Source organism: Phalacrocorax carbo, chromosome 1 (assembly GCF_963921805.1).
Source record: "Phalacrocorax carbo chromosome 1, bPhaCar2.1, whole genome shotgun sequence".
In the NCBI taxonomy this organism is placed as follows: domain Eukaryota; kingdom Metazoa; phylum Chordata; class Aves; order Suliformes; family Phalacrocoracidae; genus Phalacrocorax; species Phalacrocorax carbo.
In genome coordinates, this window is record NC_087513.1 from 197,912,250 (window position 1) to 197,932,776 (window position 20,527).

Genomic DNA, 20,527 nt, shown 5'->3' on the forward strand with positions numbered 1-20,527 from the left:
GCGTGCTTAAATTGGATAGTGTAGCTGAAGGATATTTTTCTCACCACAAACTTGCTTTCAGTTGTAAACTGAAAATGGGTAATTAGGCATGGGGCAGTGACTGCTCATGTTGGAAGCATTCAGTAAGAAATTTATACAGGGCTCTGCTTTATAAACCTGTCATGCATCAGCAGTTTCTACAAAGGGTTGGTCCAGCTTGTGTTCTTTTTCACCTGCCTGGGGAAAAAAAATGGAAGTGGCAGTATTGCTAACACCTTTAATATTTCCTGGGCATAAACAAAAACTGTCTTCTGATGCACAAAGGTTTTTCTACTTCAATATGCATCCGGAGTTCAGTTTAAAATTGTTTGACTAACAATCGTCTCCTTTCTTGAATCTTTTCATCAGTCACCAGATTAAAATAGTTAAGACTAATAGGGTTGTCTGCCCCTCAAAACCAATTTCAATTGAGACTTAACTGCCATGACAGTGAAAGAAAAAGGATCTTTATTCTGCATGAACACACAGCTATAGTATAAAATTTCCAGAGAAACATTGATACAGTTGGACAGATTTAGTTATAAACGCATAAGCTTATTGGGAGCTAATTAAATACCTGAGCCTGAATGTGTCTGTTTTGCTTTTTGTCTTGCTTCACATTTTGTCTTCAGAAATCTCCACTGAGAAGAATCTGAAGTAATTGTAACCAGAAAATATTATTTAATACTGTTTGTTAGCAGATTATAAATGGAATTACAGTCTGTTCAAAAGAAGAATTAAACAGCTTTGGGGAGTATAGCTATCTTGAAATTCTTCTGGTCCCTATATTTCTACTTGGCAAAGTCCAAATTATCACTTTTCTTCTAGTTTTTATTTTCTTTCCTGTCTCTGTCTGTCACAAAAGAAGTTGATTATCTTTAAAAGCAGACTGACTATATGATGTAGCCAATGCATATGTTTTTACCCCTCATTTTTAATAATTATGGCAGTCATAGTATTACTTTCCAGCAAAGCAGATAAAGCATAAAAATATTATTTTTAAATTGACTGTGTTCTTTGAAAACTGAGATACTGCAACAGCAGTATGGTGTTTGGGCTAGTTCTTTATTTCCACAACACTTCTACAATTTGCATTTAAGTTTTCTGGTTTTTCAAAGTAATCCCAGTCTCTGATACCAGATGGAAAATGTCACTGACTTACGAAAATAAGGTGTAAATGGTAGTCTGCAACTTTATTTAACCACCAGGTGTATCCAGGTATGTTCCCTGTCCAGCGTGTAGACTGGATGATCTCCAGAGGTCCCTTCCAACCCCTACCATTCTGTGATTCTGTGATTCACACATTTATCACCACTTAGCTGGTCAGCACAAGGTTTTACACTTGGACCTTCAGACTTTCCAGCATTGTGACGCATCTCCTCAGCCACAGAGACTCTGCAGGCTGTTGTAACCTGCCCATCTGCTCCCTAGAATTTCTAATTAATTTAAAGTTTTCTACCTACAGCTTCAAAGTCTGTAAAGCCCTGGGCCCAGAATAACTAAAGACTGCCTAAACTGAAGGGAGGAAGATGGTGGTTGACAGCTATGCTCTTCTAGTGCAGGAATACTCTGTAACAGAGATGCAGCATATCTGTGCAGCACACTGAATTTTGCCAGAATCTGATCCAAGACTAAAATTAATATCCCTCCCCAAAACAGTGTGTCATTAATTTTGTCGCCTCTCAGTTCATAAGGAATGCACATTTTTTTCCTGACCTGTCTTCCCCAACATAAATGTGTATGTTTTATATCAGCAGATTAACATTTAATTCTGTTGAAAAGCTTTTAGATATTTTAAACCAAGGAGTACTGCAGTGTACCTGTGTGCTTTAAAGGAAGCTCTCCAGGCAGGTAAACTCCATAAAGAACCAAGCCATGTGGCATCAAAATATTAAGCTATTAAAACACTGCTGGGTCATTGTTTACCTCATGAACAAGGAAATTATTTTTCCACATGATCTGATGGCATTATAACCTCAAGAGAGACAAAGAAACATGCTTTCCGACATCTTTCTAGGTCCCTATTTTGCTAGTACGTTGAATTTGGCTTGGGTAGGAAAAGTCTCTCCCCCAGGGAATTCATCTGGAAGCCTGTTGTGGTCACAGTAGCATTGCTTTCCATTGCACAGATGTGTGAGACACAGCTACCCCTTTAGTCTCTGCTACTTAACCTAGTCTGAAGCGCTTTAAATTATATAGCTAGAGAAGCCAAATAGCAGTGTGGGCTCCTGACAGGCCAGGGAAAACACACGATTTGGCTTTACACTAATAGCTCTAGTCCTTGATTCAAAACAGTAAGAATCTGGTCATAATATCTGAACGCTACCTAGTGCATTTGCCTATAAAATTAATTGGAATAAACTGGAAATGGTGCGTGTAAGCATGCTCACTTGGCATTTTGTGAGAACTGAAACTTGGGATGGCAGCCTGAACATGGACTGTCCGGGGACATATTCGGACAGCAGGGTGGGGAATCGGACACAGTCTATCAGGAGTTGGTTTTATCGCCAAGAACAAGTTGGTTTACGCATGCTGAGAATGGGTGTGCTCTGCCTTTGAGGCCAAGTCCATGTTTATCAAAAGAGCGCACTTCACTAAACGTCATAGCTCCTGAGGGGGGTCCTCAGTGCAGATTCTCTACTTTTTACAGAAATTAGTATTTTTTAAGGATGGCATGACAGAGAGGCAGGGCCTGAATTCGTGTGAGGGGCTGTCCCCAGCTGCGTACTGAAGCTGCTTTTCCCAGCTGCCAGCAGTGCATGCCTCAGGCAGCCTCAGGCTTCGCAGTGCAACAGTGCCATTCCCTGACTGCTTGACACAGCAGGATTTGGTCGCTCTCAACCTGCTGGCAACAAGACTAGTTTCAACCTGTTCCTATTTTTTTCATAAAGTATCTCCTACGATGTCTGCTCCCAGATTAGCTTTAGCCCATTTGGCTGGAAACTGATTTATTCTGTACCTTGTGAACTGATGCAGAATCAGGGGTAACGCACTGAAAGCTGAGGACATCCATGAAGTTACATCATCTTCTTGCTGAAGGCACTAATGGTACAGCGTAGCAATTCCATGTTGTTAGCTGTCATTAAAAAACAACTAATCCCCAGGTAATGGAAATTCTGGATGTTGTCAAATGCCAGATATAAGCTGTTTGTTGCTTAGTAAATGCTCCATTGGGTTTCTTCTCCGCTATTGTCTATTACATCCTCTGTAGTTAAAAAATGTGCCGTTTGCCCTGTCTGTATCAGACCTGAGTATTCTTGAATCCTACCTCATAAGGAAGTGTCTTGCAAAACATTAAAAACTTTGGTATGGGTTTACATGATTAAAGCTGATTCATCATAAAAGTATATATTGTTTATTCTGGCATCTACTTGAGGCTGTCTGGGCTTTGCCAAAAAAGACTGCTTTTGGAGATCTGGGTCTCCTGGTCTCACTAGCTTGCCTTACTTGTTCACAGTTCTTTTGGCTAGCTGTACCTGGCAGGATTAATTTCATAATGAATATATCTTTTAAACCTTCTTCCCAGAACTGAGTTGTAGGATATATCCCAACATCTTGGAGACTCTCAAAATGACAGAAGGGTTGATGCTTTTGAGCAGTGTTTGAGGCTAGGCTGCTTAGATGGAAGTTTACATTGCCTCCGGGGATAGGAGCCTGGCATGATGAATTTACTGACCTAGCAGCTGAAAAACTAAGAGCGTTTCAGAGAAGTGGACTCAGAAAAATTTGCAAAGATTTAGTCTTACCTTTGGAAAGATTTGGGACATCACTAGCAAACAAGCTAAGATATTGTTCTCCTTGACCCTCCTCTCTTCTCTGCCCCTGTTCTTCATCTATTCACGCTCCTTCTATCTTAACCAAAAAAAATTTCGAATCCAAAATATGTATTATTTTTACAATTTCTATCACAATAAGGCATTGCACAGCAAGTACCATCTCCCAGGAAGCAAGTAAGAGAATAAGGAACATATTACAGATTTTAATCATGATGAATGCTTTCCAGTCATGCCTCAGGCAAATTCTGCAATGAAAGGTGGTAAGAATCTAGAGACAGTAAGTCTATTAACATTTCAGATGAGTTTTAAAAATCAGTTAGGTACATTATTCTGAAAATCCTGTCTCACTGTGATAAGTTTCTTCTCAGTAGTACTTGTTGCTACTTGCTGCAGTATCAGGTCCTAAATGTCAAAAGCTCAGTGGGGAGCTACAGGATTAGGTAGGTCTGTGCCCATGACTCAGTGTTTGCAGCATCAGGCTTCTATGTTAAAAGTCTGTGTAATGTAATAAGGAAATAAATGTCGTGTTATCTGATCTTGCTTAAAAAGGAATAATTGAATAATTCAGCAGTTCATGGTGCTATTGAAAAGTGTACGAGGTGTTAGCATTACTCTGGGAACATAAGCTTATGTTTGTAATATGTACACACATGTTCATTAGTTCATATAGACTGGTGTGCCATCAGACCTTGGTCTTTGGGATTCTTTGTGTGAACCAGCAGTCCCAGGAACATGTCCCCAGTTGAGATACATGTCCCTGCCCCATCCCATGCTTGTACCAAAATGAGACTCAGAGCATCACCATCCCTTCTCCACTCTGCACCTCAGCTTTCTGTAAAGCACACAGCTCAAGAGAGTGCTGTGCTGCACCCTCCCCAGGCTGAAGGCACCAGATACACCAGAATGCAAACTTTCACTCATTTAGATAGTAGCTCTGTTACTCAAAGCTACCAGTCTGGTCCTTTTTACAGCTCCAGGATTAGGTTACCATTTCATTCTCATTGCCAAGAGAGACATTCCAAACGTTATTCTTTTACCTAAGCTCAGGAGGGTGAGGTGTTGGAAATATTAATAGACCTCTCATTATCTTCTAACAAAGATTTGTCATGTCGGTACTAATTTATACAGTTCAGCAGCAAAAGCTCCTAATGATTCTGTGGACAAAAAGGAATTATGTACTAACGTGTACTTTAATAGCATTAACTCTAGGAAAAGCCTTTTTTTTTTCATTTTACCCTTAAGCTGTAGTCTCTGTGGTCTGCTATTGCACATTCGGTTTTAAAGAAATGTGTTTTTTGTAGTTTTAAAATACATTTAACTCTCACTAACATGGTGTTTGGACATCTGCCAATTCCACTTGGAATTTCAGCTGATAAAAAGGGTAGCCAACAAGTAGGTGCATATTTGTTATAAATCCAGGGATAGGCTTTGTCATCTTAGATAAGATGAGATAGGTATTGTTTGATTGTCATCTTCTAGCTTATAGCTAGAGAAACATGAATAGAAGAAAAAAAACTTATTCTATCACAGTCTTAGTTTTTTAAAGGTTATTTTACACCTTGTTTTTCAGTTTGTTTTCAATACAACACTGATTTTAACATGGAGTAATTAAATTGGAATCTCTAAATTGCATAATTATGAGTTCAGTTTTAAAACTTGCATCAGCAAATTTATTTCTTGCATTTTTCAAGTCTCTTAAACATGTAAGCAAAAAAACCAGAAAAAGCAGATTAGAGTCTCACTGCGGTGAGAAGTATGTGGATTCTTCTCTGTTTCTTCTTAGAAAACTTTGCGTTCTGACATAAATAGTTTGGGTTTGAATATCAAATAAGCATACATGAATGTTTGACTTTTGACTTTCAAAAAAGCATATACCAATGTTTATGCATTAGTCTTCACAGTAATCTGAAGTGTTTAAACTTTAGAAGGATGGATCTTGTGGGTATTTAAATATTCTTTGCCTGCAGTTAAATGATAAAGTTCAATAAGTACAGTTTGTGTATGGCTTGAAAAGTTTTTTTTCTAGGTTCTCTCATACATAACTCACATCACTGGCATTTAGTGAATTGTAGCTTGCAGTAGAAATGAGGAATGTTACCACTTTAACTATAAAATAGCTGTGTCACATATGCAGTAAGCATGAAACACAGTGGACTAATGGGACTTGTTATTGATGATGCTGAAAGCTAAATAACCATTAGTATTAAATCTTATGAATAGACTCTTGTCTTTCATCTTACCTCTTCAACTAGATAAAAGACACAGAAGCTATTTAGATGTCATAAGAATAGTTAGTTGAAATCCCTCTGGACTTACAAAAAAAAAAACAACTCTCTTCATGTTGCTTAGTGTTTTGCTGTGTTCAAAGAAATGCCAGCATGCTAGTGCTGAAAGAAGAATAGGAAAGAAATCCAGTGTTATGTGTGGTTTTAGGCTTGTTAAAGATGCTGTTGAGTTGAAATAATGTGCATCCTTTTTCTGCAGAAATCTCTTAATCAGATTTAAAAATATACAGAAAAGTCACTAACATTGAAAATTTGCAAGAAGCCTTGTAAGACTGTAACAGAGCACTCTGAATGTATTTTTCTAGTTTTGTTTCTTAGACTATCGTGAATGTTTTTAAATGGCTGTATCAGATTAGAAATATCTGACCAAAAACTTTTTTACTAAGATGTTAACTTTATTTAAAGCCTCTGTGGACCTAAGCATAAAGATTTTTAAAGATTTAACTAACAACCTTCTCAGTTCTAATCATAAAATACACTGAAGGTGGTTGTAAATTGTACTCATCTTTCATACAGAATATTTAGAAGCAGAACATATAACACGCTGTTACCAGTTGGTGTGAAATAATTATTCAGCTGTGAGATCCGGTGTGATAGCTTTGGGAACAGTAATTAAATTGCAACTATGTCTTGTGAAATTCTAGTTAAAATAAATGTTTCCAGATTTGTGGTGAATATATATTATTAATCATACAATGCATAATAATTAATCATGCAGTTTTTTTGTTTTATAGGGATCAGAACTGGAAGGCTCTGGTGTTAATACCATGTTGCTGGTACATTTCTTTGGAAAAGAAGGAAAAGAAAAACTTCGCTATTCTGAATTTTTCAGGTATTTCTTTCAGCTAGGGAAGCCTAACAGCAACCAGTCCTGTTCCTATCCCCTCTACTTTGCACCAGCACTGGCATATTAATCTGACCTCACACCGAGCTGTTTCAGAAAGTTAAGCAGGTGATCAAGCAGAAGATTATTAATGATTTTGCATGTTTAAATTTCTGGTTTAGCTCTTTGAGTCTGCTCTCTACAGGAGTTGAGCAACATGAAAACTCCAAAGCAGCAATGGACCTGGAGGCCGTGAGGGTTCAGACTACCATTCTTGGCAGCTGTGCGATAGCATGCCTTTAGACAATATGATTCATGAGTATTTTTCTTCTTCTTGATCAAATCACCAAAAAAGGGACTGTTAATCAATTAAAAAAGTTTTTCTGAGCCGAGACACCCCCATCCCCATTACAACTGTCATGGTGGGCTACAGGCAACTTCTCTGCTTGTTTCAAATTCCAGCTTCTGTTGAAACTTTACCTGTGCCTTTGCCTTTACCCTTTGAACTACTTTTGCAATGGGACTATGCAGATACTTCGTGGCACTTATGTCAGAACTGGGAATTAAGTCATGGCAAACAACACATCAGACTGAAACTACAGTGGAATACCAAGTGGCCATTACTCCCAGAAACATAACATTGGATAGTCATCTATTTCACTGTAAGCTTCGCAAAATCAGAGATTAATAGAACGTTCTAAAACTGGTGTAGGGAATGGTTCTAGTTTATATGTCATATACATGTCAGAAAGACGGTGTAATCCTTGTCTGCATCAGAGTAGGAAGTTCTGCTGTGGTTGCTTTCAACTTGAAAACCCAAACAGGTATCAGCTATTAGTGTTTTAATTGGATGAGATTCTTTCTTCCAATGTTTATTTCAATCAGTAATGATGGCCACCACCTACACAGCATCACAACTTAATTGGTTAAAACTCTGTGTTACTTGGGAGATCAATTTCTCCTGTTAGTATGAACTCCAGACACATCTTGCTATGTGAACTTGAGCCCAGAATCCAAATGCACAGTCTGTCTTTGAGATAAATGGGAGTTAAGTGTCTAAACACCTGTGTGAATCTTGACACGTGTCTTGTAGCACCATATCAAGAGAAGATTATCTATATCGGTATTACCTTTTCTACAAATATAATCAGTCAATTACAGATTGCAAAAAAAATTTGGGATAATATGTTTTACCTCAGTTTATGTTCAGAAGCAGGGGAATCTGTGTCAGCCTTCTTAAAAATGAATGTTGTTGCAATCAGTAGAGGTCTGGGGAAAGTCAGAGTAGAAAAGGAAGAGTGACAATTTTTCTAACACTAAAATGTGTTTGGCTCCACTGGCTCTGGCACACACTGGTCTTCAAATAAACAAAATTTCTCTTCTGAAGACCTCAACTCAATAGGAATCTAAGTGAGTAAAGTAAGTTCAAGATGTCGCCAGCTCCCTTTTCTGTAAATACCATAGATCCTTTCAGTGAAACAGAAGGCAGAGAGCACCAGTAAAAGGTTGTGTTTGCATATACAGTGTAAACTGAAAAGCCTCAGGTTTTAGATAAAATCCTACATTGACACAATGAGGCATGACATTGATGAAACTATGTACCTAGTACATTCAGAACGCGTAGGTTAAAGACCTTTGCCTGCCACACAGATAGAGGCCTGTAATCAAAATCAAACTCCCACATGTTGCTCTTAAAATTTGTGTGTAAGTGTAAGGTTTAATGCAGGTAATTTTTCAACAGTGGCAGTTATGTTTCGTAGAGCTGGAATGTGCCTCTTTATCACTGAGTAGACACTCCATCTCAGTTGCAACGTGATAGTGAAGTTTGTTTAACATGCAGAAAGGTGAATAAAAGGATCACTGTCTTTTTAACCTGTGTGAAGATATCACCTTTCACATTATTTTATTTGCAAGTAAATCAAGCACATCATTTCTAGGTTCCTATTGTTCAGAGAAAATGTGGTTTCTATCTGATGGCCTCTCATAACGTTTTACCTTACGCGGGAAGCTATTGTTGGCTGTTTGATCAAAGTGCCACGCTGTTTTTATAAGAGATGACTGATGAGCTGTACAGACATAGATCATTGTCAAAAGCAGAAAATAATGATGGCAAATGCTTTTATCATTTTCCAAGTTCTTGCCTAGAAAGCTTTTCCATTGATCAGTGTAGTACCTAGTAGAAAGTAGGGGTGATTAGGTTTGATTAGGACACACTGAAACTTGTCACATTAGTTAAATACACAGATATTGCTGTGCTGTAGAGTCCTTGAAACTAAGAAAAAAAAAAGGCAGGAATGCTTTCTTTGTGAAATTTCACTGTACTTACATGGGAATTTAGAAAGCTGAGACTAGTGTTCTTACCTCATTACTTACATATATTTTCCTCATGCTTCCTCCTTTTCAGTTTGGCTGATGTTAAAAAATCCTTTTGTAAGTGTACAACTGTCTATATCTATATGTACGCTAGTGATGTCCAACCCTCTGGCCCACAGTCGAAACATCTAAAACATGTTGGACAGCCACAGTCAATATAGCGAGGCAATTAATTTGCCTTGTTCTCCTTTCTTTGCATTCAGATGGCACACAGAAAACAGAAACCATCTACATCTCTTGAGGTAATGTGGAGCTGATGTAAGCCAGCACTTGTGCCTCCCTTCCTACTGCCCCAAACACAGGAGGCACACATTATAGGCAGGGAAAACGGTTAAGCGTGCGGTGCTCCATCTGTCTCCACCTGGTGCATGGTTCTTTGGAAATCATAGGTAGGCGATACACACAAGGACAATCCTCAGGCTGTTCTTTACTGGACATAAGGAATGAGACTACGAAACAGAATGTCAGATCACTTTTCAACCTTTCTTGGGCTGCTAGGAGCATGAAAGTAAAGGAGTAACCTTTTCATAGGTATTTTGTCAAAACAGCAACCAAAGCTGCTCCTTTTCATTCTCTGCTGAGCAGTGGTGGTGGGGCTCCCACTTCGTTCTGCAAGGACTGCAGAGAAGTAGTGGAAGCAGTCCAGGAAGCACACCATCGTATGTCTTTCCCATAGTAACAAGGTGGTTTCAGGGATCTTAAGGTGGGACTCAGGGAGCACATGTTCAGCTCCAGACTGCTACATGTTTCCTTCCCAGTTGTATTGTCCTTGAAGTAAGAACAATATGCTAATTATTCATACTAATTCACAACTTCAAAAGCGACAGCTTGTTTCACTGGCAAAGGTTAGGAATTTAAATCTAAATTGTTCTGGATTATATTTATGTACATCACTAGCAAAGGTGGTGCCTCCTGGTCAAATGCAGCTGGAATAATTTTTATCCTTTATCAGTTTAAGAAAACATAGAAAAATATGCAGCAAACCCAAAGTCATGTAACAAAGGTGAGTAAATTTAATACAAGAAGCTGTAACCAGGTGAGACTTTCTTCTCAGAAGACCTGAAAAAATTTCTGTTTCAGATGACCACCACTGAGTTTTGCACCTCAATAATAATGTCATCTTCTGATACCAGGCCCCATCTTATAGAATGTCAGATTTCAAACATTAAGTCAGAAGTTTCTTGGGATTCCAGGCTTTTTTTTTTTCTTATGCAGAGCAGTTTCCCTTGGTTTTGGAAACAAATTATTTTTGGTCTTTTCCTTCCAAAAAATGTTTCACTTGTGCTTTAATTTCCACCTATATTGTATGTACTATTTTTTATTCTGAGTAGAAAACTATTTAGTTTTTTAGGTATAGCAGATTTTTTCTTCTTCACAGCCACCGTTTTCTCCCCTGAAAAAGTCCCTTACTGATCTTGTTTAAGTATGGCTAATCCCAAGTAAAAGAGGAGACAGTAATTCACTCCCTAAACAGTTACAACTGCTGTTATTTTTTTTCTCTAATCTGTCCCCAAGCAAGCTTAAATCTCTCACAATCTTCTTGAAGGGAAAAAAAAGAAAAAGGCAGAGAGTATGGATGGGATATTAAAAAAACTTTCTTTTTGTTTTATTTTTTTTTCTGAGATGGCTTAAAAAAAGTACTCCCTGGTATGGTTAAACAACGGGCATATTTTAATCATATAAGGAAAATTAACATTTCAAATCCAGTTTATGGCATTTTCTGATCTGATTTGTTTCTTCCAAATTTCTCATCAGTTAATAGAATTTTGCACCAGAAATATTCTGTAATCATGGTTTCTTTTTTATTTTCTGCTTTAGCTTGAAGGTCACAAATTGTATAACCATACACAAAACGTGTTTTCCCTACCTGTCCTGTTTCTTTCCTTTGGTATTTTGAATTCCATGGTACATTTCATATGAAAACTTGCATTTAAGAAACCGGAATGATCCGGGCTGAACCACACTGCTAGTGCTGACATTCATCTGGGGCTGTTCTATGTTTGTGCCAATGCACAGGTGCAGGATCCCTTTCAGACAACATCATCAACTAGGAGTGCTTTTGCTGTGATGATAGCTTGCACATTTTCAGTGATTTTCATCTAGGGATTTTGAACTGCTTTGCAGAAATAGAATATGGTTGCCTACTTATTTGTCTCTGTACCTACACTTGCACCTATGCATGTGTGTGTATATATAGACCCCCTAATACATGTGGAGATTACAGCTCATGCAACCAGGATCAGACAGTCAGGAGGTAAAGATGGGAACAAAATCTGGCTTCGTGACTATATATTCCTATCAGAACTGAATCTGAATATTTCCCATATATTTAGTAGTGATGTTGAGAAGAATCTCTGTTTCTTCCTTTCCTATATACTTAGCGGAGAAATAGATTGATTAGTTTATACAGAATGCTTATAAATGAAAGTGAGTGGTTTTGTTATGTTTGACTTGGAAACACTGAGGACAGTAAATCAAAGGGGGTTTTGCCTGTAATTCTGAAAATGGTAAGATTGATTAACTGTCCTACCAGTTGCAAAATTGAACTTCCAAGCATAGATGTAGATGTTCTCTAGAGGTTAATGGTCAAAAACCCCTGTTAGATTTTCTGTATTCTGGTTGGAAAGTCAGATTGCAAAAAGGCAACCTTGCAGCTGGTTTGCAACAGTCCTTTGGTGCACAGTGGATTATCAGGTCTTCAGAAGGACTTCATTGTCTAAAGAGGAGCCAAAGCAGAGTACAGATGCCAGGGTGGTATATCCACCGTCTCTGTTGTTAAGTTTCCTTCCTATAAATCAGTGCAACAAGAAAGAGTCAGTTCTGTATTAGCATATTAAAGCTCTACAAGACTTTCAGTCTGTTGTAGAGGTATAGGAAGGAAAACTCCCTAACCTTCTCTTTCTGTATTTCATTCTATCATTTTGTGTTCCTAGCACTTCATTGCAACATCTCAGGTTGGAGGGGATATAGCTGCATTCCTGAGGTCTCCCCACTTTTATTACATTTTCACTTCTATTAAAGCTGAATGGCCAAAAAGTCTTGAGAGGCTCCCTCTTGCCATAGATCTGTAAAGCGCATTACAAAATGAGGGATAAATCCTGATAAGGTTTCTGGATGCTGTTGTAACATGATAACAAATTCGGCCATTGGCCTTCAACATGGGTGTGTTAGAGAGTGTGGACAGAACAGGCTATCTTAAAGAAAGTACTATCTGTTCCCAGCCTTTTTCCCATCTTATAAATTTATGATTTACCTTTTCTTTTTGTTATTTGGAAACTTGGGCTTGCTTTTATTCTCAAGCTACTGTAGCATAAGAGTATTCCCAGTGTAATTATTTTTGAGTTGTAGAGCACATCTACAGTCAGAATCCTGTTGCTGTAGTTGAATTATGGCTCCCTTCAAAGTCCCCGGCCAAGCTCCTCTGACTTTGGGAGAGCAGGAGTTTCATTCCTATGCTTGTTTTTCCTAATATCTGGAAAAATTTTTAAGGAATTTCCAGCTGAAACTCATCACACTGTGATCCAGAAGATACAAAAGCAAGTATCCCTAGTGGTGTCTTGGCATTTAAGTATCAAGTTTTACTTCCTAACCAGAAAGTTATTTTTAATAACTTTTAATAAGTTTCACTTTAAAAAAACTCATTAGGATTTTTAACTCTCACATCTGGGAATAAGAGTGACCTAGAATGCTGATGTGATGATTCATAGTATTTTAATTTTTGTAATATGGGAGACTACCACATATAAATTTTAAATTGCACATTTCAGCTGCTGCTCCAAGTATTATTTGGTACAGCAGGAAATCTTCCCACTCTGGCTTGCCAGGAGCAAGCCTACAATTTGAGATGAAATATCCATTAAATTTTTTTGCACCTAAATAAGTAATTCCCACTCCCCTCCCTAATCTGCGCAGTGCAGCAAGATGCACAGCTTTTGTGCCGCAGGAAGGGTGCAGTGTCATTGCCCGAAAGCAACTGGAGAGGGCAAGAACCTAGGCCTGAGAAAAGGCAGTGGAAAACCCACAGTGGGGCTGGGGACATATAACGCTTCATTTGCTGACCAACTAGAAGAGGGTGCAGAAGCAAGAACACATCAAAAATGCCACAGCCAAACCCTTCACCTTCCTGTTTGGCTTCGCTGCACCTTTCAGCTGGCTGATGTGTGTGGCTAGGTGGGCCACCTGCTCCTTCCTCAGCACGTAGAAGTGCTTGGTCTTTAGCTGTCCTGCCTTTGCTGGGTGTGGCTGGGGGGCAGGTCACTGAGGGTCTTCTGCTTCAGGAAATACAATAATTAGAAAAGATGGAAGAATATGTAGTTTGTCATCACCTGTGGCTACTGACCAGTACAGCAAATGACTGAGCATTAGCTCCCCAAGATAAATAACTCATACTTTCAATAATAGACCTTAAGTCTGTTACTCCTGCCAGCCCGCGCTGGCCAGTCCCCCTGGCACATGGTGACTGCTGGGCTGTCCAGAGGCAGCAGTCATCTCACGAGTTACAAGGACAGGAGCTGTGTCTGAAAACTGAAGAGTGGTTTGCAAGCTGTGCAAGTAAGTTCTTGCTGGTCTGTAAGACAAGGGGCCTCCCCTTCACACTGGTGGCACAAACAGGTCCTTTGGTGTTTCATCCGCTTGTGAGAGGGAGAGTCGGGGGACTTGAAAGCGAGCCAGGTCTTAAGGTGTGCTGTGGAGGAAGATACCTCAGTGTTTGACTATGCTGTGGAAGCCTGGTAACCCCCTTTACTGGACAAGAAAAATGCCCATATAAAATGTGAGAGCATATCATATCCTTCCTCAGTATTACCCTAATAAAACTCTAGCCTGAAACTTAATATCACTTCCCCTGTCAGGCTTTCGTCCACCTGCACGTCCTGAGCCATGGAACATTTGTTGGCCCTTTATTTGTGTGTGCAGCCCTAATTATTAGAGGAAGAAATACAAGAGAGAGCTTATGCTGCAACAGCAATCTTCAGCTATCCCCTTATAGACTTCACAGAGCTTCAAGCTACTAATTGTCCAAGTGATCTCATTAAAGAACTAAAGATAGCTGTGCGGACTAAAATGCCATAATTTCAGGGGAAAGAATTCAAACCCAGTGAGGCCTTGCAAACACACTGATGAGCAAATGAGTCTCTACTGATATATGCTACATAGACCCTTAGCTGTCCTCTTCTCCAACTGATTGCTTTGTCCTAATCATAGAATACCGGGTTGGAAGGGACCTTATGGGTCATCTAGTCCAACCTTTCTTGGTAAAAGCACAATCTAGACAAGAGGGCCAAGCAGCCTGTCCAGCTGAATCTTAAAAGCATCCAATGTTGGGGATCTACCACTTCTCTGAGGAGATTATTCTAATGGCTGATTGTTCTCACTGTGAAAAATTTTCCTCTTGTGTCCAATCAGAATCTACCCAGGAGTAACTTGACCCATTACCCTCCCTCTTTTCCATGTGACTACTTGTAAAAAGGGAGTCTCCATCTTCTTTGTATCCACCCTTTAAATACTGCAACATGGTGAGCAGGTCTCCCCTAAGCATTTCACATGGCAGACTTCCCAGTCCTTTGACCATCTTTTTTGCCCTTCTCTGAACCCTCTGCAGCCTGTCCATATCTTTTCTGCATGGCAGGGACCAAAACTGAACACAGTATTCCAGGTGTGGCCTGACAAGCACCAAGTGAGATAATGAATTTTTTATCTCTGCTGGTGATGCCCTTGTGATGCAACCCAGAATCCTGTTGTCTTTTTTTGCCACAGCAGCAGCTCACTGTTCACTCGTATTGAGCTTTCTGTCCACCAGGACCCCCAGGTCCTTTTCCACAGAGCTGCTCTCCAGCCAGGTGGATCCCAGTCTGTGCTGCACTCCTGGGTTATGCTTTCCCAGGTGCATGACCTTACACTTGTCTGTGTTGAACTTCATAAGGTTCTTGTTAGCCCACTCTTCCAGCCTATCCAGATCTTCCTGCAGAGCAGCTCTCCTTTCCGAAGTTCCACTTCCCCACTCAGTTTGGTATCATCAGTAAACTTCATCAGGGTATACTTAATCCCATTATCCAGATCACTTATGCAGATCTTAAACAGCGTTGGGCCCAATATTGATCCCTGGGGGACCCCACTTGTGACAGGTTGCCAGTTTGAAAAGGAGCTATTTACCACCACCCCCTCGGTGCAGCCTGTCAGCCAGTTCCTCGCCCACTGCACAGACCACTTGTCTAGACTGTAATGCATCAGTTTCTCTAGGAGGACGCTGTGGGAAACCGTATTGAAAACCTTGGAGAAATCCAGGTAGACAATGTCCACCACTCACCCCACATCAACCGAGCAGTTAGTTTGTCATAGAAGCCGATCAGGTTTGTCATGCACGATGTGCCCTTTGTGAATCCGTGCTGGCTTTTCCCAATCACATGCTTCATTTGACTTGCGATAGCCCCCGGGAGCATTCATTCCATAACTTTCCCAGGGGCTGAAGTAAATCTGATGGGCCTATAATTTCCTGGATACTCCTTTAAGCCTTTCTTGTAGGTGGAGTTGACATCAACCTTCTTCCAGTCTTCTGGGACAGCCCCCAATCTCCACAACTTCTCAAAAATTATGAAGAGCGGCCTCACAATGACATCAGCCAGCTCTCTTAATACCCTCAGTGGATAATGTCAGGGCCCATGGATTTGTAAGGGTCAAGCTCCTGTAATAGTTCACATAACTCTTCCTTCACTGACAGTGGGTCTATGTTTGCATCAACCTGGATTCTTGTTCCCAAGAGCTGAGGCCCAACAGTGCTGGTGAAGACAGAGTTGAAGAAGGTGTTGAGAACTGCTACCTCTTCAGTGTTGTTGGTGACTAATTCACCTCTCCTGTTTAATAGTGGGCCAGTATTTTTTTTTTTCTGTTTCTGCTTGTAGATGTACCTGAAGAACTGTTTCTTGTAGTTTTTCACATCTCTGGCCAGTTTCAATCTGAGCTGAGCTTTTGCTTTTCTAACTGCATCTCTGCACACCCTGGCAATACCCTTGTAGTTCTCAACGGGTGTTTGCTTTTCCATCTCTGGTACACTTCTCTTGGTTTTGAGCAGACTCAGAAGCTTGCAGTTAAGCCAAGGGGGGCTCTTGCTCTGCCTACTTCCCTTACCTTTAAAGGGGATGAATTGGTTTTGTGCTTCCAGGAGAGTTCATGAAAAACTCCCAGCATTCACTAGCTCCTTTATCCTCCATGGAAGCTTCCCACAGAACCCCTCCCAGCTGACCTGTGAAGTTTGCTATTCTAAAATCGAAAACCTTTGTCTTAGTACTAACCTTCAGCATGCTCAGCAGCATCCCAAACTCCACAATACTGTGGTCACAGCAGCCAAGGCTATCACTAGCTGAGATATTACAAAGCAGGTTTTCTTGGTTTGTCATTAGCAAGTCCAGCAGTGCCTCATTCCTGGTTGGCACATCTAACATTTGTATGAGGAAGCAGTCCTCTACGCACTCCAGGAACTTGATGGATGACATGAGCTGCTGTATTGTTCTTCCAACAAACGTCTGGGTAGTTGAAGTCACCCATAAAATCCAGGTTCTGTTGACCTGAAGCTTGCTTAAGTGACCCAAATATTGCTTCGTTGGCCTTATCATTTTGGTTTGGAGGTCAGTACAGATGTCTACTGTAAGATCCCCCTTGGAGATGACCCCTCTGATCTTGACCCGGCCCCAGAACTTACCATTGCCACAGCTGCGTGCCTCACCAACTGAGTATTTCATTCTCTCCTGTCAATAAGTTTTGCAACTCAAGTACTAAAAAGGGATTCTGGCAAGCATCAGCATGTTTTATCCTTCATTTATATTTAAAAATTTTGACTTTTTGGATTGTCCCATTTCTGAAATGGAAATTACCAAATGGATCACACAGTATTGTCTTTTTATTTTTCTCAAAATTCATTTCAGGCCAGAAGAAATTATTTTGGCCACATGGGCCAAACTGGGGAAACTGAAAGCTGCAACTCTGCTTACAGTTCTAGCTCTTGTACCTGCGGGTTGTTACTTGCTTCTCATGCTACTTTTTTTTTCTTCCGAAAAGAATGGGTGTCTCCTAAAAACCTTAATGTTCACCCTTCCTTTTTGAGACAGCTCTCTTCATACCTTCCTTAACACCTGCAACATAATTTTCTGTGCTCTTCTGAACTCTGTACGTGTCAATCGTAATCCTCTCTAATCCATCCTCTAGTGAGTGCAGAACTGATTTGCCAAACCCTCTTTGCAGTTTTAATCTTTGAGGTTTTTAGTCATCTTTTCCTGCAGTGATGATTTCAAGTTTCCTCTTTTCTTTCACCTTTGTGATTATTAGGGCCTCACTTTCTAGGCACTTTCCAAGCTTGTCATTCTTCTCTTATTAATATGAAATGTCATAAATCATGTGTCAGGGCTTTAGTTACCATATCCTTTTTCATTCATTCATTTATCGTAATACTGCCTTACCAATCATTTTATCTCATTATCTACACATTTTTAAACGTTAGTAAAAATTATATGCCAAGTATATCTGTAAATTGTCTTAGCAGCAGCAACCCATGAATGCAGGCTTAGAGAGCACCCTGCTGGTGTCATTCTTGAAATGCAGCTGTGGAAACATCTGCACACACAGGTAAAATTTAACCAGTGACAATTTAAACAATAATGTTGATAGTATCTGTGAGTAAGAGTTAGTGTCTGCTGCATTTAGTAGCTAAGGTAGCAGTAGTGATACAGTGATGCAAGTATCAGCTGTTGGATAATATCTGTTTACTCTTAGATTCATGGAAAATCTGCAAACAGAAGTCCAAGAAATGGAATTCATAAAGTTTTCAAAGGGTTTGAATGTCATGAGAAAAGAAGACTTTGCAGAGTGGTTACTGTACTTCACCGATGAGGAAAACAATGAAATTTACTGGCAGAACGTGAAAGACAGAATTGAAGCAGGAGAGGTTGGTACATAAAGCATGCTGTGTTTTGCTTCCTCATTTGTATGTACAGGTTTTCATTTGATTATTAAGTATCTAATAATGTAACTAGTTTCCAAGTGAATTATTGCAGCTTTTAAATTTTATGCAAATAAGAAAAATTATAATTTGCCATCTGAGAAATGTGACTGTTGATGATGAGTAAGCAATCACACCTAAACACTAGGTCCCACCAGATTTACTGAAATAGATTTATTGGGGTTTTAATTTATCATTCACTATATATCATCTGAATTCTGTGATACTCTAGAATATCAGTTTGGAAGAATTCAAGACTTTCTGCAAGTTTACAAACAACCTGGAAGACTTTTCTATTGCCATGCAGATGTTTACTGGAGCCAATCGTCCTGTTAAACGGGGTAAGTACTGCACACCTTTCGTATGTTTTTTTTAAAGAAAAAAATGCATTTTCGTTACAGAATTAATGTAAATAAGTTATCCCAAAGTATGCCAAAGTAGCACTATGAAGTCCAAAACTAGTATACTGCTCTTTATTCTAAATTAATTCTATTTCATTAAAAAAATAGTAATATAAAGTTCCCAAAATGTTCTAAGTTCTAATCTGCTATCATATGCTGAACTGCTCACAGCAGACTAAACCATAGAATCATAGAATGGTTTGGGTTGGAAGGGACCTTTAAAGATCACCTAGTCCAACCCCCCTGCCATGGACAGGGACATCTTTCATTAACTGCTCAAAGCTCCATCCAGCCTGACCTTGAACACTTCCAATGATGGGGCATCCACAACTTCTGTGGGCAACCTGTTCCAGTGTTTCAGCACCCTCATCGTGAAAAATTTCTTCCTTATATCCAGTCTAAATCTACCCTTTTTTAGTTTAAAACCATCACCCATTGTCCCGTCGCTACAGGCCCTGCTAAAAAGTTCATCCCCATCTTTCTTATAAGCCCCCTTTAAGTACTGAAAGGCTGCAGTATTCTGAGACATACATACATACACTGTACCGTATGACATCTCTACATACATTCAAAAATGCATCCAATTCCTGTGTTGTGATTGTGCTTGCTAAAATAAACAATAATCATTTCACTCTTAGTATCTGCTGGTTTATGGCAACCCCACACATTTCCTCATCTTCCTTGAGTCAAAACTCCAAATTCTTTATACCACAAGACCAAAAGCGGGGATAGTAAGTATTACTATAATGCACATGGTAGTGTAAAGAGAGAAGGCCAAAAAGCTGAAGAGGAAAGTAGATCTCCAGAGAGGTATGACAGCTTTTTCTGCCATAAATCCTCACAAAATCATGATAAGGTAGCCTGTTTCTTTAAAAATCAGAGCTACAGGTATATAAAGCCATGTGCTGTAAAGCGTGTATTGAGTATTTGATCATCTGTGTTTCTGAGTTGCTGAGGGGATTGTTGGTTGAGGTGGAGTATATCATAAAATGCTGATCTCTGAGGAGAGGGGTTTTCTTGTAGAATGAATTGACATGAAACTGGTTTGAGATAAAACGGTAATATTTTTATGAGACTGTAGTGAGGCAAACACTTATCTTTCATCTGTACAGAAAGTACAGATGAACTGCCAGAAGTATGTAAGTTTTCAGCATGCAGCTATTTCTCAACAAAAATTATCACTTTTACTGTTGCTTGAGAAGTGATGCATTTCAAAAGTTTATCATACAATTAATAAAAATTGTGTTATGAAAGATGAAGTAAGCTCAAGAACACATGAACTGAGGCCTCCTAATAGTTTACTAGTTCACACATCCCAAATTCTCCAGTTAGGATACCCATGAGACATTGTAAATTGTACAGAACCCTGCTATTTATGTGCTTTCCAATTTCTTCACAAATTCACAGTCACTTATGATGCAATATTATGTCTTTACTAGCTGAGTTCAAGAGAGCAGTGAAGGTGGCAACAGGGCAGGAGCTCTCAGATAATGTTCTGGATACCATCTTCAAGATTTTTGATCTAGATGGAGACGACTGCCTGAGCCATGGCGAGTTTCTTGGAGTCCTGAGGAACCGAATTCATCGAGGTTTGAGGGTAACAAGCTGACATCACTGTTTTTAAATACCACAGATGATTGCTACAACTGTCTTGTTAATGCTTGTAGAAACACAAATAGAGATAATAAATAGAAACAAGTTATATTTTAAACTGAAGATTCCTTACTGCTTATGAACTGGGAGGAGTGTTGCCACCAAGAACTTGTTATTATGCATGTGAACTATGGGAGCAGCAGCACTGCATTACGTATTATATTTACACAGTCTGTGACTAAGAGTCTTTTTTGTGTAATTACTAAACATAC

The 20,527-nt window shown here is 39.5% G+C and overlaps 1 protein-coding gene across 3 annotated transcripts in view; it reads left to right on the forward strand.

The window, feature by feature from the left end:
* The window catches only part of MICU2 (mitochondrial calcium uptake 2), a 145,249-nt gene that overhangs the window by 121,557 nt on the left and 3,165 nt on the right, over positions 1–20,527 (forward strand). For all 3 annotated transcript variants that reach the window (XM_064441166.1, XM_064441168.1, XM_064441169.1), the window contains 4 exons: positions 6,814–6,911; positions 18,036–18,207; positions 18,494–18,602; positions 20,102–20,259. In XM_064441166.1, coding sequence (XP_064297236.1) covers positions 6,814–6,911; positions 18,036–18,207; positions 18,494–18,602; positions 20,102–20,259 — 537 coding nt within the window. The remainder of the gene's footprint in view (positions 1–6,813; positions 6,912–18,035; positions 18,208–18,493; positions 18,603–20,101; positions 20,260–20,527) is intronic.